This window comes from Rattus norvegicus, chromosome 8, assembly GCF_021556685.1.
Source record: "Rattus norvegicus strain SHRSP/BbbUtx chromosome 8, alternate assembly SHRSP_T2T, whole genome shotgun sequence".
In the NCBI taxonomy this organism is placed as follows: domain Eukaryota; kingdom Metazoa; phylum Chordata; class Mammalia; order Rodentia; family Muridae; genus Rattus; species Rattus norvegicus.
In genome coordinates, this window is record NC_141541.1 from 104108118 (window position 1) to 104131558 (window position 23441).

At 40.6% G+C, this 23441-nt stretch overlaps 1 protein-coding gene across 6 annotated transcripts in view; it reads right to left on the reverse strand.

Annotated features, from left to right (window-relative positions):
• Nucleotides 1-1132: 1132 nt before the first annotated feature.
• Nucleotides 1133-23441, reverse strand: part of Pls1 (plastin 1) — a 110335-nt gene continuing 88026 nt past the window's right edge. For all 6 annotated transcript variants that reach the window (NM_001433806.1, XM_087562289.1, NM_001108178.3 and 3 more), the window contains 8 exon segments: nucleotides 1133-2904; nucleotides 3227-3351; nucleotides 9964-10087; nucleotides 10580-10713; nucleotides 14128-14242; nucleotides 16059-16137; nucleotides 20489-20684; nucleotides 22837-22932. In NM_001433806.1, coding sequence (NP_001420735.1) covers nucleotides 2769-2904; nucleotides 3227-3351; nucleotides 9964-10087; nucleotides 10580-10713; nucleotides 14128-14242; nucleotides 16059-16137; nucleotides 20489-20684; nucleotides 22837-22932 — 1005 coding nt within the window. In that variant the 3' untranslated portion in view covers nucleotides 1133-2768.

The following is a 23441-nucleotide window of genomic DNA, read 5'->3' on the forward strand; positions in this document are numbered from 1 at the left end:
TATAATACAGGTTTTTGTATTGTTCAGATACAATTAAACTGCTCAGTGGACATGCATAAATTGGGACATTCTAACAACACCTACGTATTTGGCATATGTGAGATGAAGAGCAATGTTGGAGTTATGACATACAATGGTATGCAAAAACTCAAAATAGCATGCTACTCCAAGCAACTCCCTCAGGTCAGAGGTAAAACACCAAACAAACAAAAGAGCAATCACAGCTCCAACCAGAGAGGAGAAAGAAATTCAGATTTACATTCAGTCCTACACGTAGGGTCCTGTTTATATCTTTTCATGACCTTCTTCCCTTTGTGACTTGAAGAGCACATCTGTCCATCTGTCTGTTTCTTTTTCATAGTGCCCACTCAACTCTTTGCATTTCACTGCTGAACACAATCCAAAAAAAATTTTTTTCCCTCAGAGAGCCCTTACCTCGCTTCTCAGATAACCTCTCCCTTGCTCTCAAGTTCTCAAGCTCTCGAAGCAAATCTCCCCCCTCCCTCCTTCCACTGCCTTCTCACTATTTCTTCTTAGTTCTTGCTATTGGCTGACTGTCTCTACTAGGATGGAGGTCAAAAGATTGACTCTACTTTTCTTAGTGGAAGCCCAAGAATCTAGTTTTGGTATTTGGACACTGGAAACAATAAATTTGTGCTAAGTATTTTTATCCACTCAAATGATTTCACCACAAGCTAAGTTTGTAACACTCACGCAGTTTGTCTTTAATAAATGTCTTCATATGAGGGCTGGTGAGGTGGCTCAGTGGACAAAAGTGTTGCTTGTTCAAACCTCAAGCCCTGAGTTCAAATCCCATGAAGGTGTAAGGAGAAAACTGACCCAACAAGTCTGTCCTGTGATATCCACATGTACGCATGCACGCCCATACACAGGCATCACACACACACACACACACACACACACACACACACAGAGTAATAAAACCATTAAAATTTTAGAATTGAAAAGTTTTTTCTTATATGAAAGAAAAAACACTAAAGAAACACAGCTTTTGTATTACTTCATTTAGGAGCTAAGGCTTTTGTGGGGGAATAAGCTCATAACAGATCAATATTGAAGGTCCTATATTTTTCTTTCTATATTTTTCTTTAAATCAAATAAACACACATCCTACATACACAGCATTTTTATTAAATATACTTCATGAGAAAAGAACACCTTAAAGTGCTAAATTCCATGTAAATCAGATGATTTTAGTAAGTATGACAGTGGAAAAAAATCAAGAGAGGCGCGATTTAAATCATCTCAGGAAAAGAGCAGAAGCATACTTATATCTTCACATAAGAAAACAATCATCAAAATATAAAAGGCAAAGAAATTTCATGTAGAAGAATATATTTCAGAATCCCACCTGTTAGTTCATTTAAAAAAGTCTAGCCTAAGCACACAGACACTCTTGCTCCCGATGTATGTTGGTCAGTGGACAAGGAGGAGGTAGGTGCTCATTCACACAGAGAAGTGACAGCACTTCCGTTGCAAAGCAGTATTGCTCACTGGCACTAAAGTGGAAGGTGGGGGGAGCTTGTTTGGGGCTTCAACTATGGAGAACAGAATTTCTCTACCGCTAAGGATGCTGGGAAAAGAGCCTACAAGCTTTAACTCTTCCCGAGGAACACAGACCTTAAACGTTTCCAGTTTACACAGGGCTGTGAAAACCATGAAAAACGACGACGACGGACGTTAGTTTTTATACACACCTTTCTACTGAAACCATTTATTTGGTGGGCAGATTCCAATTATGTAGGTTTCACTATAGACTAAAACCAGGAAGTGTAACATGACGCTAACAGGATAGGATCAGTGTCGGTTGGGATGTTCTATCCAATGTTTGGCTGAAAGTATTTGAAAGGAATTAGGTGAAAAATAACTGTGTTCACATTCATAATTAATATCTGCAAAACATATCTTCACATATCAGATATCCACAACTGAAAAGTGTCACACACATTGTGGGGGGCAAAATAAATACTTAATGGCTGGCTGACCACTTAATACATACCATTTAAGAAAATGTGGGTAACTCGGATGACTTAGAGGAGTACATATATATAACATCTTACCAACATATTAAATTATGCTAGATGTTGATGACAAAGCTATATTATCAAACTAGGACACGTAAAGAGGCAATGGAGTTATAATCAAACTTTAAGTAAAATGTTTCCAGAGCTTATACAAGAGAGGGAACCTTGGGGGTTATTCAAGAATTAGTTCTCATATTTAAAAAGTTTAATGTTGACTGAATGATACTTATCCTTTTAAATTTTTATATGATATAGAAATTTACAGAAAATTTTAGATCGCTTTACATAGTTAGGAGGAAAAACAAAAGGATTAAATTAAAGTTAGATTACGACTTTAGGTACATTTTTAATCAAAATTAAACAACACATCAAAAAAATCCAAACAAATTTAATAGAAGGATCTGACAAAACTTTATACAGGTCTTTTTTGAGCCATGAAAAATGAATGATTAGTCTTATTTTGGTAAGACTCTTAGGGAATAAAATAATTATGAAATAGCAGCTTGAAAACATTCCTGAATTGGTGTTGATTGTTAAGGTAATTGTGTTATCTAAAAAATAGATTGACAAATTCTAACTGGTATGGACAAGATATTATTCATTACTGGACACAGAACTGTTTGGAGCATACAGATATTCTGATTTGATACCCACTACATTTCAAAATTCTGTAAACTGAGACGTTCGATGCGTGTAATGTGACAGGTCACAGTACATGGTTCATTATTTCAGTCTGTTCAGTCCCTTTCCCATTAAGCAGGCAAACACAGTCATCACCATCTTCGGCTTCACTTCCACGAGGTCATCAGGCAGCGCGTATATCCGGGCGCCGATCTTCCGAGCAACTGAAATGGCATATCTTGAAAAGAAAAGACAGACATCTTGGGGTTTGTTATCTATCTTTTGTTCCTTTAACAGAAGAATCTTTTTTTTTTTGTAAGATTAACTTAACAAAAAAGGTTAAGGATGATTATTTTTTTTTTTTCTATTTTTCGGAGCTGGGGACCGAACCCAGGGCCTTGCGGTTGCTAGGCAAGCGCTCTACCACTGAGCTAAATCCCCAACCCCAAGGATGATTATTTTTAAAATCATACTTCCCCACAGAAACTGTACTTTAAAGGGTAAGAATGCCCTTGTAAGGATCGAACATCATGGTGGTCTAAGAGACCAGAAGGGCTTACTTAGCATTGTTCAGCTTATCCTCGTCAGTCAAGTGTTCTCTCTTGATCATTTCCGGACGGACTGCATTTGGTGCAATGGCATCTATTAGATCTAAGACAGGCAAGCTTGTACTAATAGATTTATCCTAGGGAATAAAGACAGACATGCATGAACATCTTACCTTTAATTGCCACAAACGTCAGCCTCTTCTGGTCATAGTCACAGAACTGAAACCAACCTTTAGGTTATCTTTGTACTTAATATTATGCTTTTCTGCAACCGACACATATAATAGGCCATTTTCCTTTAGTCTTCATGTGAATTATAGTGTATAGAGAGTTGCCCCATACCTGAATGAGATTTATGGTCATGATAATTCCTACTTTTGCCAACTCTTACATCTGTTCTATGAAACATGACTTTTATGATGGAGTTGGTGCAGTTTTAAATTAAGGATTTCATATTTTGTAAACCATGAATTCGCATGACTTACTATTTTCAGAAAGGAAAGTGAAATAGTGAAAGGAAACTGCACTTCCAAAGATGGTATTCTTGTTGATTTAAATATCGTTATGTTTTAACCCTACATCCCAGGAAGCAAATGAGTGATACCTTCTTTTAACAATGAAGTACGTAAGTCCAAAAAGATCAAATGGCTAACACAGCCACCAATAAGTACAAAGTATCTGAACTGTGACAGTCTAACAGGAATCTCCAAGATATTCCATTTTGTAGTTTCTTCAAGAGTGAATTAAAAATGGACAACTACTCTAGGGGAATAGAGTACTGAAGTCAAAATAAAAAAAAAAAAAACCAGTCTGGATCGGAACTGATTTTGCAACTTGCCTACATATGGAAAACGGTTTGTTGGTCTCAGGTTGAAAAATAGCCTCTATTGCTTGCCCATCAGCACTGACTCACTCCTCGTCTCTCTGGATTCTAACAGAACCCATATTTTTGCTGTCCATACCTTTCCTGTGGACGTAAGCCTCAAGGAAAGCTCTTGTCATCCAGTGCTCTAGGAGTGAAACTGAACACGGGTAGGTCATGCATTCTAAGCAAACTTTATGTATAAAGCACACACTACATAAGCAGGTATATAATATATGTCTGTGTTAAAAAATCACAGGAAAGGGCTGGAGAGACGGCTCAGCACTTAAGAGCACTGGCTGATCTTCCAGAGGACCTGAGCTCAGTTTCCAACACCCATGAGGTGGCTCAGAACCAACTGAGTTCCAGTTTCAGGAGATCAGAAGCCCACTTCTGACCTCCACAGGCACTAGACATGGACATGGTATGAGACTACATGTAGGCAAAACGCTTTATTAATAAACAATTGACAGGGAGGGGATAATGAAGGAAAAAAGTATTGGTATTGGTGGCACACCTCTTTAATCCCAACACTCAGGAGGCAGAGGCAGGTGAATCTCTGAGTTTGAGGTCAGCCTGGTCTAGAGAGCGAGTTCTAGGGCAGCCAGAGCTATACCAAAACAAAAACCAAAAACCCTATGTAGAAAAAAAGGGGTGGGGGAAGGAGGAGGAAGAGGAGGGAGAGAAAGAAGAAGAAGGGGGAAGGAAGAGGAAGAGGAAGGGGAGGAAGGGGAGGAGGAGGAAGAGAAGGGGAGGAGGAAGAGGAGAGGGAGGAGAGGGAGGAGGGGTAGAGGAGTAGGAGAGGGAGAAGGGGAAGGAGGAGGGAGAGGAAGAAGGGGAGGAGGAGGAAGAGGAAGAAGTGGAGGAAGGGGAGGAGGAGGAAGAGAAGGGGAGGAGGAGGAGAGGGAGGAGGGGGAGGAGGAGGGGGAGGAAGAAGGGGAAGAGGAAGAAGAGGAAGAAGTGGAGGGAGTGGAGGAGGGGTGGAGGAGGAGGGGGAGGGAGAGAAGGAAGAAGGGGAGGAGGAAGAGGAAGAAGGGGAGGAGGGGTGGAAGAGGAGGGGGAGGGAGAGAAGGAAGAAGGGGAGGGGGAGGAGGGGGAGGAGGGGAAGGAGGAGGGAGAAGAAGGGGAGGAGGGGTGGAAGAGGAGGGGGAGGGAGAGAAGGAAGAAGGGGAGGAGGAGGAGGGGGAGGAGGGGAAGGAGGAGGAAGAAGAAGGGGAGGAGGGGTGGAAGAGGAGGGGGAGGGAGAGAAGGAAGAAGGGGAGGAGGAGGAGGGGGAGGAGGGGAAGGAGAAGGGAGAGGAGGGGGAGGAGGAGGAGGAGGCAACTTGTCGTTCCCGGGCAGTAATAAAGTAGAAAGCTCCAAGATGAAGAGCGCCCAGTTCTATCCTGTTTACCTCAGTGACTTTATTTGACCCTAAGTTAATTCAGCTTTCAGAAATCAACTTCTGAATGTGAATGAGGGGATGAACACTCTTTCATAATCAGCCATACAACTCAGAGGGCAACCAGCTCTGGGGTAAAGTTGGCATGTTAAATACCAACACAGTAGTGGGTGTGGAGGAAACCTACTGGCTCAGTACCTTTCTCTTTAACTTAAACCAATTCACATTTCTACCACTGAAGTCAAAAACACATCATTACCTAAGCTCGGATGGGGATGCCACAGGACTCCTGACTTCTACTAGAATATAATCAAAGGCACAAATACAGTTTCTGGCCAAATACAGCTTCATAATAAATGACTGAAAATAATTTGAAAAATGTTTTGTGACAAGGGGTTCCTTTGAAAGGCCATACACTTGGTTTATTCTAGAAGAAAACATGTTCTGGGGTGCAAATGGAAGATTAAAAAAAAATTAGGCCTCTGACATCTAAATGGTGCTGGTACTGTAGACCTGGCGCTTAGTGTCTTTCCTGATTCTGAAAGGCAACCTGTCCCTGTTTTCTCAGTGCAAATGACGATTAGAGCCCTGTTAATGGTGTGACGGTACAGCTTGCCTGGCATGCCCTGGGCTTCGTCTTCAGCACTGCAGAGAAACTAAGTGCAAGCCTAGTCTCCCTTATCGGTGGATAAGGAATCTGTTAATCTGTGCATGAGGCTGGACTCTAGGCTGTGATGCATTCTAAAGAGAAGCTTAATGGCTATGGCCCTTTAGGATAAATTTAAATTTTCCTGGCTCACTTTTCTTACATTCTATGATTCAAATACAAATGACCTAATTGTACTTTATTTTGACTGTTTACGTACTTGTGGCATTTTAATCTTGAAAGGAAACAATGATTTTTGCCCCTTCTATTTTTCATGTTTTATCATGGGGAAAGTTTTTACTGAATTAAATGAAAAGTTTGTTTCTAAAGATTCTACAGACCCTTAAATAACAGACCTATCTTCTGATTCCTCTGACTTGTACATTATCATTTAAGACATTATCTTATTGCAAAGGGGTAGAGGATATTGTGACAATCCTTAGTCCCATATCTAAATACATTTATAGCACTTTTCCTTTAAGTTAAGCATAAAGAAATTATATAAGCAAAAATAGTCTCTATAATCTTGATTTCTAAGATAATAAACTTTTTCCTTTGATTTGATACTATATTTTATTATTGTTGTTGTTGTTGTTGTTTTAAAACAAAAGTGGAGAAAATAAGCATGTGACCATGAGAGTTTCCTAAGACTTAGCGGGCATCCCTCCACATATTTATATGTAGGCAGGGCCATTAGCAAGCGGCATGGTCAAGCCTTTACCATGTGCCAGACATGCTACAGTTGTTTTCTGTTTGTTAATTTATTTGGTTTTACAACAATACTCTAAGACAGACATTATCACCATCTCGGATTTAGGGAAACTGAAACACAGAGAAACTAACAGTAGAACTTGCCCAAGAACACACAGGCACTAAATGAAAAGTCAGATACTCTGTTTTATTCACCAACAGATGTAGCCCAGCTGCTAGTGTAAACTGCCAAGGTTTCTAAACACCAGACGTCTTCACGCACTGCCATTCCCCACCCCTTAGCTGATTTACGAAGGACTGTGGACACCTCAGTCTGCAATGCTTCTTCTCTTATTTGTGTACTTTCCTTAACAGTAAGCTCTTTGAAAACACTGGTAGCCACGGTAACAAGGCACCCACCCAACACAGTGAGCTCTGTTATTTACGGACTGAATGAGTAATGTGTCAGTCACATGGGTAGCAGGTGAAACCCAGGGCCATACAACTAGAGTTTGGTTTTGAATCTGTGAGTAGACACACCTTGATAAGAAGCCAGTTCTTCCTCAAGGTGGAGCACAAGTTACTAACGTCTCTGAAGCTCACCTTTTTCTCCTGGAGTTGTGTAGAGTGCTTAGAGTAACGGCGAATAGTCTCACTGTAGTTATTATTATTCACCGGAGTACTACACAGTCTCACTGTAGTTATTATTACTCACTGGAGTACTATGTCTCTTTCTTCTTGGTGAGGGAAAATCTTTACAAATAAAAGGCTTAATATGCCTTCTCTAGTGCCTAATTACATCATCTGTCTTGAATGTGGTTAATATTTTCTTACTAGTAACACCTGACGACCTTCAGCAAATGCCTCCTGTGATGGGGAAAAAGCCACTGCTGCCATGTTCTTAACCTCCTGTCTTTGGTTATCAAGCATCTAAGTTTCTGCCTTATCTCTGTTTTGTAAAGCTACACCTTCAGGTCACACATTCTCTGGGAACCTTCTCCACCACAGGGTTTATAGAACATATTCCTGTTTTCAACTACATCTTTCACTCAATGGATCACAAAGTCTGAATTCTGTTTTAACATGTTGTCTGTTTTCTCAAATTATCCAAGCCCCCATTATCCAGAACTGGTTGCTCTCTCCTCTGCTTCTCCAAAGCAAGAAGACAAGTCCCATCTCACAACAGCTCTGCCGGGAGGCCTACCTACACTCTGCAGTCACACCAGGCTTCTAGCCCGTCCTGTCTGCATACGCTGACTTTTCTTTCTGAAACAATCACCATCTTCACATACTCCACTTACTCAATATCCCTTATCTAGGACAAATTTCTCCCCCATCTTGACTCAATCTGTTTTGTACAATAAGCTGTAGAAAACATCCTGTCAGCCTTGCCTTTATTCAAGGTGGAGGCTTCTAGCTTGCTAGCTCCCCCCCCCTTTTTTTTTTGGTCCACCAGTTCAAATTCCTCCTCCATCTGATGCTCAAATCAACTTGTACCCCCCTCTTTCTCATTCTCTTTCTCTCTCTCTCTCTCTCTTTCCCTCCCCCCTCCCCCATCCCCTAAGGTTTTTAAGTGCTTATTATACTGAGTTTCTTCAGGCCATTTCATGAAGGTATAAACTGTACTTCACCATCAAACCTGCTTTCTCTGCCCACGCCTCACTGACCACTGAGTTGGGAAGATTAGCCAGACTGTACCCGTGACAAAATCATTTGTACTGCTTTATTTTATAATTTACTCCATAGTAATATTACATTCATTTTATAAGTTTTTGTCTTTAATGTTAAACACTAAATTAACATTAACATTAAATGTCTTTAATGTTAAACACTGAAGGCTAAATACACTTCTTATACTTTATGCCTTTTCTTTAGCTAGATCTAAGATAATTAATAATTAATAGTAATACTTCAACACATTACTGTGGTCCCTGATGTTTCTTCACTGTATCTGATTATTTATTTATTTACTTATTTATGTATTTATTTGCTTGCTGTTACCTGGAATTAAACCTAGGTCCTCCTACATGCTGGGTAAGCATTCTACCGTCCTGATTTTTAAAATAAGTATTAGAACGTATGCAAGTGTACATAGCATTAGCATAATATTTTCAAAGATGACCAACTAGAGAATCTTGTAATATACCACATTCCTATTTTACATTTAAAATTGTAAAATTTCATATTTAAGACATGGAGACAAATCATAGACTGAAAGTTAGTTTAAAAAAAAAAATCAACCAACAATAGTATCACAGGGCCTTCCAAGCTAAAAATGAAGAAAAAGGATGCACTTGAATTAGGACCCAGGCAGTATCTCTCCCAAGATCTATTCTGTTTAAACTGCATGGAGCCTTCCTTTTTATAAAGTGACTGAATTCATCAATACATGCCACTTCTGCTACTCTCAAACACAGTTAAATACAAAAAGCGAAGGCAGAGAAAACAATAAAGATGCGTTAAGTATCTTTAAATATAGCTTAGGGCTTCATCTACTGGCACTTTAAAAGGTATTCTTAAAGTAGAAACTGCTGGGCTTTTAAAAACATAATGAAAATCACAAACACAGGGTCACTGAATGGGCGTGTTCAAGCAGACATGCTTACTCATAGCTAACACCAACTTGCATGCAAACACAATGAAGATGCATGGATTAGTGGCTGTGTATGTGTGTGCAGGCTGCATGCCCGTGCTTTATGAGTCATCCTCAAATGCTCAAAGGGAAGTGTTAAGTGCACCATGAAGCCGGATGGGAAGAACTGTTTTCCTACCAGTTTGCTCAATCCCCACTTGAATCGGTTTGGCCGCCTCTGTGGGCCTTGAACATGATGTGCACCTCAGAGACCCCTGCTAGGAGCACAAAACATCACAGGTCCTATATAAACAACCAACGCCTTGGAGATTCTTTTTTACATTTGACAACTGGATTTTTGGCTCAACTCTATTTCTAACATCAGATCACCACATTAAATGCACTAATCTGCATTTGCTTCCAACAGATAACCAATCAAAACTACAAGAATTCTAATTATCTCTAGGTGGTACATGCTTTCTAAAGTCCAGGGTTATATGTCTAATACTAATATAATTCTGAACCTTGCTAAGGTAATTCTCATTAAAAACCCCTTCCATTAAACTTAGATATAATTTTTAAAATTTTTCTCAATTACCTTGAAGCTGGAAATAGAAGTACTTTTATTTGCACTTTTAAGGGTCTGATTGACCCATTTAATAATGATATCATCACTGACTTTTTCACCTTCTCCCAGGTCTGACAGAACTTTCAGCGTGTATCTGCAACAGAAACGATGAACTTGAGACAAGGGGAAGGAATTTGTTCTCACACATAGCACACATCAACCCTTACGGAACAGGACAGCCAAGCAAGTGATGTTTCCACCTGGAACCCCAGCGCCCGTGAGACTGAAGCTGGAGGACGGCAAGTTCCCGTCTCCAAAAGTTCCCAACTTTAGCCTGGCATTTGCACTTACTTACATTCAAAGGTTATAAAACTCACTAATCAAAGCCAAGCACTACCGAATAGTGTTTTTAAAATTTAAAACAACTCCTTAACAAAGCCATTTAAAAGGCACTGATGTTAAGTGATTAGATTGCTAGAGATCAGCCCACATAATTTTGGAAATGTATAACCAATAGCAAATCTCCTACAGGATTAATTTATTTCACATTGTATGTTAGGTTCATGAGTCTCCAGAAATAGCTAGGTATTTGGTTCAGATGGTTTGCTGGAGGAAGCTGTGTTGCTGTAAAGACACAAGCCTTTACCTTCTCATCAACTGCCACACCAGAGCCAGGGTAAGTGTTGCATTCCCTTCATTTAAGTCCTGTCCGGCGATACCAACCAAAGAGAATTTGGCCTCGTTCTTCCCGAGCTCAACTGCGTAGTTGCAGTTTTCAATCTGGAAGCACGTAGAGCTAACTGTTAGCATAAAGACAGATCTCAAAAACATTCCCAGGCGGTGCCAACTAGTCCAACCGCCTGTGACAGCAAGGACATTGTATGCGACTGAATGTTATTTCACAGTAACCAAGTGAAACAGTGACACCCACTTCCTGGGGACAGGTTTGACCTAGATTGAGAAGATGGCTGAACCCTGAAGACCTGACCACAGCTTACACAGTTTATTAATGAAAAGTCCATGGCTAAAAATGTTTATCTTGTGCACTCTTTGACATTCGGGTCTCTGTCCACTTGATCGGCAAAGGCTTTGTCTGGGATGTGGCTGTTCTGTAGCAGTTCCCTCCTAAATGATATATTCTGCCTAGAAGGGAAGTTTCCTAAGACATGGGGCATTCTACAGGGAAATGAAACATTCCGAGCGTGGGGGTGCTCAAATTCAGGGAGTCCCTGAAAATGACCAGACTCACTGGGCTCCTCCCTCTCCAAGCTTATTCAATCAATAAGGACTGTTGAGAGATGCTCTCAGAGTAACGGAGCTGCTCAGACCAGCCGAGCCGCCTGAAGAGAGACCCCAACCTGCTAAGCACCCTGCAGGCTGTGCAGTGAACTCTGTTTCGGGCTTCGTGAGCTGTCACGGTGCTCGGGTGGGCCTTGGTAAGCTGTGTCTGAGTCCTTCCTGCTCCTGTAAGGAACCCCTCGCCCACACTTGTATTCTTGTAAATGACGCCAATAAAACCCATTGGTTCACCAATCTGGACTTCGATGGAATTCTCTCTTTGGTCTGTCATCAGTTCTCTATCTGGAGTGAGATGTTTGCTTGTTCAAGTTGCCCCAGGAATGAATAGTGTCACACACTGGGAGCTCAGTGGGAGAGTGCTTTCCTAGTGCCAGAAAGACCTTGGGTTCAATCTGGAGCATCACAAAGTCTAACTAAATAATCTAACTGAACCACCTTTCAGCTTGGTTCTCAGCACAGTGGCTTCTACGGTAAAAATCTGATTTGTAAACACTGTGGTGGCCTGAATAATGGCGCCCATAAGCTCATATAAGAGCATGCTTAGTCCCTGACTGATGAACTGTTTGATGAACTGTTAGGAGGTGTGTCACTGGAGGTGGGTGCTGAGGTTTCCACAGCAAGCCCAGCGCCTCTCTCTCTCTCTCCCTGCTGCCCGTGAGTCAGGATGTGAAGCTCTCAGCTACTGCTCCAGCCCACTGCTTGTCTGTTTCCCACCAAGATGGTCATGGACTGGCCCCTGAATGTGTAAGCATGCTAATTAGATGCTTTCTTTTATAAGAGTTGCCCTGGTCATGGTGAGTAGGACAAAGGCCAGGAAAATCATTTCCCCACCTACTTACTTACTTCTAGTCATACGACTCCACTAAGTCCTTTCTAAAACGTTTGGTCCGGTCTCCAGAGGTTTCTTACCAGTCACCATCTACTGACGTATGTACAGAGTATGCTTTTCATTTCTCACTTTGCAATTTTCCCTCCTTGGGATTACAGTTGTATATATGTATGTATGTGTGCACATGTGTATGAATGGGGCATGTGCACACTACAGCACACATGTGGAGGTCAGAGAACAACCTCGGGTATCAGTCCTCGCCTTCCAGCCTGTTTTCCTGCATGCCCTAAAGCTTTAGGTGACCCCCTCCCCAACTTCTCTATGAGAGTACGGGGATTATAGACACAGGTACTAAATGTCCACTTTGTATGTGAATTCCTGGGATTTGAAGTCAGGTCCTAGGCTTGTAGAAAGGGCTTTTACCCACTCAACCATCACCACAGCCCCACCTGAGGTATGTCTGCTCTAGTGAAAATCTAAGCTCTAAAGTATTTTATCTTCCTCCTTTTATCCTAGTACTTGGGTGTTTTGCCACACGCATGCAGTATCTGAAGAGACCAGAGTACACATTAGGGCTTCTGAAACGAGAATTAGACATGGTTGTGAGCCACTGTGGGTGCTGGGAACTGAACCCAGGTCCTCTGGAAGAGTAGCCAGTGCTTTCAACTGCGGGCCATCTCTCCAGCCCTGAATCTTAAAAACTTATTATACCAGTAGGAAAAGGGTGCTTCTTAGCTACACTTCGGAATGAACACTAAGAAAAATATTATAATTGCTTTTCTTTCAAAAGTAAGTCAAGGATCCATTCAAAATAGTTGAGCCAGAGATGCACTGACAAACACACGCACATGTACACACACACACACACACACACACACACACTCACACTCACACTCAAAATTAATAATTTTTACTAAAAAGCAAAAACAATTCTAGTACTCAGAGTTACCCATGTTTAGCATATTTAGTAGAAATAAGCACTATGGAGATGTATATAATTATAAGTTAAATGAATTTCTAGCTTGTGAAGGTAACATGTAGCACATGTAACAACATGAACAGGAAGAGGGACAGTGAGAATGAACAGGAAACCTTTCCAATTAACTACAGTCACGGATTCTATGTGAAATGTGCATGTTTCAGTAAAGGCAAATTCTTAGGAGAGATGATGGTGAGAAAGGAGACGGGGCCAATATAACCAGTGGCAAATAGGAAACCACAAATTAGAGCTAATGTACAGTACAGGGTGGAGGTGTCTGGGGTAACATCTGGTTTCAAGTTCGGTGCCCTGCATACACCAGGTTTTTATACAGGTCATGGGGACTGAACTCGGGTCCTTGTGTTTGCACAGCAAACAATGTCCTGACAGCCATCTTCCCAGCCCAACTTCCTAGGTTTTCATGAGTCAAGAAGCTGAAATTATACAGTCAAAGGACTGCATCAAATAGTCTTGTTATATATTACCAAAGTCATTCTAGAGCTGTCACAAACATGAGTTCATTTCCTAGCCATGTACTTTCCCACCACTACCCATTTCCTTCCCTTCGTCCAACCCCTTACGCGACGCCATTAGGATAGGCTAACAGGTGGCCTTTTTCTTTTAAAAGCCCACAGTACTCATTTCGCTCACAGTCGCTGGTGTACGTAGCACCATCGTTCACGCAGGGTTTCCTAAGCACCAGCCCATGGGTTGTGCTTTTCTTCAACATGCACTGCGCTGTTAGTAAGCGCAATAAGAAATCAAAATGTATCTGCTGAATAAACGAATGAGCTCGCTGTTACGACTTAGCAAGTTGTGGCAATTACGGCAGAAGAGTGCACTCAGGGTGCATCTCAAAGAACATAAGTACCACAACCTGTTAAGGATGAAAACAGTGTAATGAAGTGTCTGCCTGGAAGGACTGCCTCCGTCTTTCTAAACGCTTAACCGAGCTTATGAAGAACCCATTATGATAAGCCCATTCTGAGTTGATTTAAATCTACAGGCACAAACCACACACTGACATTTAAGAAACTAAACTGTTATATCAGAGCAACAGCAACACGGTCACAGTCGCTCTGCTCACCTTCTTCATGTTCCCTCCAAGGGCAGGGTAAGGAGGCTTGTTGACATGGTTCCAGTTGACTGGCACGCGGATCATCTCATAGAGCTGAAAGATCACCAAGGCATCTGCGAGGTCACTAAAACAGAAGGAAACGCCTATCAGGAAGGGCGGTGCTATCATTGTCAAACATGCTACAGGTGGATATGAGCCTCTAAACACACAAGAGTCATCTGAAGCTTATGAGTGACAAGACATTTCACTGGACCTCAAACTCTCAACCTAAGAATCTGTCCAATCTTTCTCATATTTCTGAGGCATCTGTGCCTATATACACACTCATACACTTGCACACATGTAAAGATTTGTGTTGCCACTGTTTTTATAAACTTGAAAACAACTTAAATGTTTCGTATTATAAAAATATACTATTGAGTCACCCAACCTTACTGTGAACTCCTGGGCCGTCATCAGATATATTAAATTTGGCCTGAAAAGACTGATATTAATTGTTCTACAAGATACTAAGGGTTTCTGCTAAAATATTAATCTTTAGTTTATATGCTCAACATTAATCTTTAGTTTATATGCTCAACTCATTCTTGAAGGTGTTTCTTTGGTATATAAATGATTGATAATTTAGCTCGTTTTTTAATTAAAAATGCTGAAGTAAGGGGTTGGGGATTTAGCTCAGCGGTAGAGCGCTTGCCTAGCAAGCACAAGGCCCTGGGTTCGGTCCCCAGCTCCGGAAAAAAAAATGCTGAAGTAGGATTATTATTTTGCATTTTTATTAAGGCTATGATCTATCACCCGTGCCTCAAGAGACACATTTTATCACTAGCAGAAAGCATAGGAAATAATTTAGTAAATAATGTTTTAGCCCTATCAATGTGCACTTGCTATGAAAATCAGTATAGACGTTTCTAAAAAAAAAAAAAATTAGAGTAACTATACTATCTTATCGTGCCATTTCTGCGTATGATCTCAAAGAATTCATAACAGCCAAGATACGAACCAGCCTGGATGTCTACCATAGAAGGACAGACACAGTGCATATGATCCACACACACAGTGTACTTTCATTCAGCTTTAAAGAATAAACTTCAGACATTCAGTGCTTGGGATCTAACTCAGTGGTAAAATGCTCACCACTCATTCACAAAGCTCAATCCTCAGTATAACAGTAAAAATTAAAAGATTGCCTTGCATGAAATTAGGACACGCATAGGAAAATAGGTGTAAATGGAGAAGTGGTGTTCAATGAAGTGAGCAGACTCCCTCACATGCCATCTAGACTTAAACCTATCCGTGAATGCACATGTAGGTCATGAACACAGGAAAGGCGTGATGGAAAAGAGGGACTAGAGAGAATGGAACAGGCTAGCAGAAGAGGTGGGACAGTAGAGAGAGACTGGAGAGATTTACGACAATGATGATACTTTTGAAAAAAATAAAATAGGTTTAGTCAGATTTTTTTATTAAAATGCTGAAGTAGAATTATTATTTAATTAATTTTAAAATTTCAAACAATAAGACAAAATTAAAATTCAAATAACCAGGGAAAATGAATTATTTCTATAAATAAGACAAATCATGGGTGAAAATTACAGTACCAATAAGATATAATAAGAATAAAAACTGAGTTATAGTAAAAAATGATGTATAGGTGAGAATAATGTATTAGATATTACTGTTAATTCTAAATCTTAGTGCTGAAATAAATTCTTATTTTCATGATCAACTACTGTATGAATTTGGAAATTTACTCTTATAATCAAATACTATTATCATACTGTCTTTTTACATGTCACCTAATTAAAAACGAAAACAGATGGACATTTCCCAGCATTCCAAATGTTGGCTAAATTCTTGTGATTTGAGAAAATATCCTCATGTTGAATGAAGCTAGATTTGAAACTTAAGAAGTAGGTATCTTGACGGCAAGGCTAATTTACCTGTACAAGTGATTGATGTATGGGTTGACACCCAGTGAATTCATCCAGTTCCGAAATGTCCTCTCTTCCTTGCTCTCTCCTAGAGTAGACAGAAATCTACACTGATGATTCAGGCCAAAATGACTGGGAGTTATTCTTAAAGCATTCTGGTAGGGGTAAACTGGCCTCTGTCTGACATACGATTTCTTTAAGGGGAAATTTTTTCCTCATCCCAACTTTCTAGGAAGCCTCCACTGTTCTCTCTCATCTAAGTTCCCTTATTTGAGGTCTGTGAACTACTTCTGAGCCATAGGTTTTTCTGTCCAGGGACATAGCAGATAGTATAAGTCGAAACTTAAGTAGTATAGAGCAGGGACCTGGTCTGGCCAAACATAAAGCCAATCTTTCAGTGTGCACGGTAACAGCACAGTAACTGGACTAGAAGACGCTACCTTCCTCAAATGCAGCCTTCTACATTTGAGAAGATTATGGTTAGGAAACTTCCTGGGCACACATATCTACACTTTACACCCAGTAATGAAGTGGAGAGAAGATTTCAGGTGATGTACAAACTATGCAGTGAGGGGTATCAACCTTTTCCAGATTTCTGAGTTACTTTAGATCACTATTGTTGAAAATTCATGAGGAACACAGACCACCCAGAGCAAGACATTTCACACTGTAGGTTCCTGGACCCCACAGACCACCTCAATGGTTTAGCCTGTCTCCTTGGGTGTACACCATATATCTCAAAACAACAACAAAAAAAAAAAAAAAACCAACCATGAGTATGGTATATACAACTTGGGGAAGAGATGGGCGCTCTCCCTGCCATATCTGACTTACAGAAATCTACTGAGAGTAAATGGTCCCAAGTGACTACATTTCTTCTTAGTCTTGGACAAAGCTGAGGGACAATAAAGTAAGTTAGTATCTTATTCTCAAATTCCCCAAGGCTGAAACCTCATCACTTCTACACACAGGCCAGTGTGGGTCACTCTAGAGTTTGGTCTGCAAGTGACTCGCTGTGCCATTTGGCACAGAAATCTATAAGCACCTGGATTCCAGGACCCTTAGTCATCATACAGACGGCACTAGAAGTCAACTTCAAACTAAGTGCCACAGAGTAGGAACCTGCAGGTCCACGAAGGATTCTGTTATTTCCATAGAATATTCAGGAAGTAAACTTTTTACCCTATTTCCATGTAGATTTTCAACGCTACCACCTAACACTTACCAACCTATTTAATTCAAGTTTTATTAACCAGATAATATCTTGCTTAAATTCTGTCCTCTCTGGTCTCAAAAAGTAACGGATTCTGTCTGCCTTACCTGCAATACTACTTTATTAATAAACAGTCTATATGGGAAAATTTTTCTTGAAAGAACCAAGTGACACTGAGTTGTGCAGATTACAATCCCTGAGTGGTTTCCTACATGGCCTAAGCACGCATGTTCAATGCTTGACACACATGGCTTGGATCTGCCTTTGGTTCTTTCTCTAACTCCGTGATACAGTATTAAGATACATCTTCCTTCGGCAATTAGTAAAGGTTTACATTGTTTCTAGCTAGGAAAATCCAAATTATGTTTTTAAACCACAAAAGATGGTAGGTTACAATTTTAAGGTATTCAAAGTCCATGGAAACTGTTGATGCTAAGGATATTTGAAAAGACATTAAGCTTACATTTTAAAGTTTGGAAACTATTATAAGTTTTGGAGTTTTGTTGTTTTTCCCTGCTCTCAACGGATTATGTCATTTTGATTTTAAACACATGGAAAGTAAAAGAGGTTTTTCTAAGTGAGCATTTGTTTACCCAGTGCCACGTAAGTCATCTTGGTAAACAGATGCTCACAGCTACGGGCACTGTGCATTTGTGCAGGAGCCACAGTAAAGCCATTCGAAAACATATGTATTGCAGACTAAAAATGCTTTTAGATCGTAGACAAAACAGTCTTCTCAATTCCTAATGTTCCTGATAGCACTATAAAACAGTCATTGTAATTTTCAAGACAAGTTGGCAAAAGTTTCAATACAAGAAGTATCTTTTTAAAAATATGTTACTACGAAGACCGAAGAAGTAACATACTGCACGCTCATTAAATGTGCTTTCCTTCTCCCACCCTGACCATTATTGCTAAGCACATGCTGCAGAGTAAATCCTTCCACTCATGATCACCTCAAACCTCCTCTATGATTCTTCAGAGTAAATGTTATTACATAGAATAAACCCAAACCAAGACTCACACACGTTACTCAGATATTAAGTGGTGGAAACATGATTTGAATAAAGTCTTTCTAACTATCTGACGTAAGCATTTCCTATCGTCACAACTGAAGTCTCGGAAGTCCCCCTGTATTGCAGCATATGCGTTTGACGCAATTTGATACAAAGGAAGACTTAATTGGACTTTTAAATTTCAGTAGTTCCTTCCCTAGCGGCAAAAACGCTCTGCCAGGGAGACATACTAATATATGATTTTGAGATGTGGTCAAAATCAAAGCTAAAATTTCATAAGGATCTGCAAAACTGAATTTACGGAGGCAAATAATCCAATGACAGTCCAAGTTGAATGCATTTTTGGTGGCTTCGTCAGGACATACATATGTTCTAGATAAAGAGGGTTGATGGATATTCCCCGCAGTATTTTGTCAGGTGTAGGAAATACTATAAGAAATATCCAGCAACCGCGTTCACACTGAAAACTCTCGAAAGCATGCCGAACACCAGCCAAGAAACCCACACGTGACAGAGGGAGCGAGCAAGTCGGGAAGGGCATTTAGCAAAGAATTCAGAAACTATAAAAAGCAGATCATTTTTAAGATGCCACTCTAAACAATGCCTTCTGCTGTAAGACACAGAGAGATTTTGAAATCTTCCAGACTCAGAAAAAGAGTCTTCCTTTTTGGCTGAATTTTTCAGGTGTGTTTTTTTTTTTTTTTAACTCTAATTTTTTTTTCTTTGCTTGAAGTCTATGCTTTTGTCTTCCTCACTCTCAGTTATGTGTATTTGTAGAAAATATGGTAGTTACTTGGCAGGACTCTCAGAAACATTGAGTTAGATTAATTATATACATATATATATTTAAATTTCTATTATTATAAGTAAAATATAATTATAATTTCTTTATCTGGAACGTCATTAGTTGTGATACTGTAACCACAAAGTGACAGGACATTGGAATTCTACTTATGGCAGCCCAAGGAAAAAGGATGATGAGGCCGACCACTCTGTCTCACAGGGAAGACAGTAGGAGTAGGCTGTGGAGAGCACACACTGCCATGGAAAATCCTCCTAGCCCCAAACCAGAGCAACTACGTCTGGGGATTGCTCTCCCTCCAACAGCTATGAAGAAAGCTGCTTTTACTCTTCTCGTCAATATCAATGGTGTTCATGAGGGTGGGGATATGAGAATGGGAGGGAAAAAGTGGGAGACAATCTAGCAGATTGAGGTAGCCCAGATGAAGAGAAAGAACAAGTTACTGAGAATGTTTTTGTCATTAAGACCATTCATTCATATATCGTAAGCTTCAATGACATTGAGAATATGTAACAAATAGTAGGAGATGAAATGTATTGTGAACCATAAATCCTTTTAAAGACACATGATAAAAGCTAAGGTCTGTCACAGGAGACAGACAGAGGCTTCATGTCAAACCATGAAGTCTAATTGCCAAAACTAGTTTCTGATATTTTGGCTGCAAGATCCCATCATTATAGAAGGCAAATTAGGTAGAGTGAACATAGTCAAGGCCTTGCTCTACGTGATTAAATTTCATTTGCATTTCTTGCTTGCAGTCATTCACTCTGTAAGCATAGGCATATTAAGACAACACAGCATGAAAATGCAAAGCAGTGGCTATCAACCCAGATGGGAAGAATAAATGCCACTAGAAGAGGAAAACTCAGAACGGATGTATTTATAGGATATAGAAAAGTACTATATACAGTACCTACATTAGGAGGGGTCAAATCTGCATTTCATGAAGCAAAACAGGAAAGCATTATATTATCAGACAGGTAGCAACCACCTACACAATGACTATGATAAATTTTCATGTACTCTAAAAACATTAAAAAGAGCAACAGTGAAGCCAAACCTGTGTTCCCAGGGGAAAATGCTAGCAGGGATCACTTTTGCTAATAGATAATCCATTCTCTATATTGGTGGTAGAGTTATATTACAGAGTCATTTAGGAGAATCCTTTAAATGTCTGATAGTTTTCCTTTAGCTCTAATGGAGAAATGGCAGCTAAGTACGATTTATTCTAGCATTTTCTTATGACAAAACCGGCAATCGTATGCTGTTCATTTGAACTTTTTGTGACTTCACTTCTGGACAGACACATAATCACATCTCCTGCCACAGTCCCCCCACTCAGGATGGTGAAGCAGGACAATACCACAGCAAGAAACCTGCGAGTCGACTCAAGGCACAAAGAACGTACCTTCCAGTAAGTTGAGATCAATGTCATTGTTGTCAGGCTTGTGGAGACATGGGTATGTGTTAAAAAGATTCGCTACAAAGGCTAAGTTTAGCTTAGGGTTCCCTGAAACCACATCTGCAGGCGTGACAAACTGTCTGCAGCCAAGCTTATCTGCTTCCTGGAGCATGAATCCAGCACGCTTCAGGTCGTTCTTCTCCTAAACCAAGAAATAAAACAAAAATGGTCCATATTAAACTTCTATTGATATCATTTTATAAGTCTAATATTTTCGGGCTGGAGAGATGGCTCAGCGGTTAAGATCACTCGACTACTCTTCCAGAGGTCCTGAGTTCAATTCCCAGCAACCACATGGTGGCTCACAACCATCTGTAAAGAGATCCGATGCCCTCTTCTGGTGTGTCTGAAGACAGCCACAGTGTACTTATATATAATAAATGAATAAATCTTTAAAAAAAAAAAGTCTAATATTTTCAAGCAATTTCCTTTCCACAAACACATCAAGTAACAGCAGAGTCTGAAAGAGCCACTAATCAACCTCCCCATTTATTTTAAATATTTTAACGCCTCTTGGGGTACTGGAGAAATGACTCAGTTGTTAAGAGCAATAGCTGTTCCTCTAGAGGGCCTGTGCTTGATTCCCAGCACCTACATGGAGGCTCAAAACTATCTGTAACTCCAATTTCATGGGGTCCAATGCCCTCTTCTGGCCTCTGTAGATACCAGGAACTCACATGGTGCACAGACATCCATGCAGGCAAATACCCATACATATAAAATAAAAACAAATATTTTTTAAGAGAGAGCTAAAAGAAGAGCACCCTTCAGAACTGCAGAATCTTGGAAAGAAAACGGGCCAAATGACCAAAGAAAACAGCAAACGAATGACAAGTGTCCACATGATGACAATGTGAGCAAAGAGATGTCAGATAAGAAGCAAGAGACACCCAGGACCCATGGGGATGACATTCGCTGAAATACCCAACAGGGGGGAGAACGTGTAGAGACCACATCCAGAGGTTAGGCACAGCCCCCAGTTGAGGGATGGGGGCCACCCTCCCAGCTCAAAAATATTACCATAGAATTGTTCTCATCTAAAGGAAATGCAGAGATAAAGTGGAGCAGAGGCTGAAGGAAAGGCCACCCAGAGACTGCCATACCCAGGGATCCATTCCATGTGCAGTCACCAAACCCAGACACTATTGCAGATGCCAAGAAGTGCATGCTGACAGGAGCCTGATATAGCCGTCTCCTGAGAGGCTCTGCCAGAGCCTGAGCAATGTAGATGCAGATGCTCACAGCCAACCATCAGACTGAGCGTGGGGACCCCAGTGGAGGAGTTAGGGAAGGACTGAAGGAGCTGAAGGGGTTTGCAACCCCATAGGCAGAACAAATAACCAACGGTAAGCAGCAAAGAGCGAGATCATAGTGATAGTCACTTCTACTAAGAGCAAAGAGTAAGGTTATAGAAAGTGATTGTCACTTCTACCAAGCAATGAAAATGCAGATGCTGAAGTGTATGAACTTGATTTAGGAATTAGTTTAAGTGTACTATAAGAATATTTTTACTATTTAGAAATATCATCTAGAAGTACCAGAAAAATCAATGATATGATACTGTGCCTAGATTTTGCTTCGAAGTAATAAACGAGTAGGAAAGCACTGTAGAGAATACATTCAGTCCAGTGATGTAGGATGGCCATTGTTTAACTAGGTTACAGCAGTACTGAGTCCGTCCTTCCTTCCTTCCTCCCTCCCTCCCTCCCTCCCTTCCTTCCTTGCTTCCTTTCAAAACAGTCTCACTGTAGCTCTGATTGACCTGGAAGTTGCTACGTAAACCAAACTGGCCTTGCATTCACAGAGAGCTACCTGTGTCTGCCTCTCCTGCTCTAGGATTAAAAGCAAAGAAAGAAGGACAGAGGAGCAGAAAGCAACAGAGAGAAAAAGATGAAGGAAGGGAGGTAGAGATGGAGAGGGGAGAACGAAAGAGTGTGTGATGCTATAAATTTCACTGTACTCACAGTTAAAGAATTCAGAGTTAAAGAATGAAAGTCACCAGGAGTTGGGAGGAGTGGGTGTTTACTGCTGAATGGATACAGTGTCACCAGTGGGGGAGTGGGTTGTCACTGCTAGATGGATACAGTGTCACCATTGGGATAGTGGGTGGTCACTGCTGGATGGATACAGTTTTACCAAGAGATCAAGAAAAGGGTACAGTTCTAGAAAGAGATAGTAGTGAGGGTTGCACAGAATGGTGAACAAACAAAATGCCACTGAAGTATACATTTGACCTGATCAATTCCATGTCATGTGTACTCTTTCTGCAGTATATAGATTAGAGATTCACTTACGTTAAATCCCGAAAGATCAATGGTTACAGCAGACCCACCATCTCGGTCACCTTTGGGAGCAATCTGATTGAGGAGGTGGAAATAGGCTTTTGAGTCCTTCAAAAAAAGAGAAGAGACAGCACTTTTGAATGCATAAAATAATAAATAATTTTAGGGGGAAAAGTGTTCCCATGTCAAAACAAAACAGTGTATTAAAGAACTTAGTACATCATTACCCAGAGGCTCCTGAACACACAGCACTATACTTCAGGCTGACTGCAGGGTGTCTAAGCACTGCTCTTTTACACTCCAGAACTCCTAGCACTGCTGTTGCCTACACATGGAAGCCCCTCCACTTACCTTTCTCATGCGTTTACATCCCCAAGCATCAGTGTCATCTAAGGCTCAAGTCAAACATTTACTTTGGGAAGGTTTTCCTGGCCTCGCTAGAATGAACCGATGCCTCCCCCACATTATATCATACCCTTTCCAGTCTCTATACATAAACTGACCTCATTAGATTAAGTCATCTAATGTAGTCACCTCCAAAGATGGCTACTGTAGTTTTTATCTAAATACGCATATAGCGCTTCCTGGCGGGAAGCTGGCTATTCAGTCTGAGGACA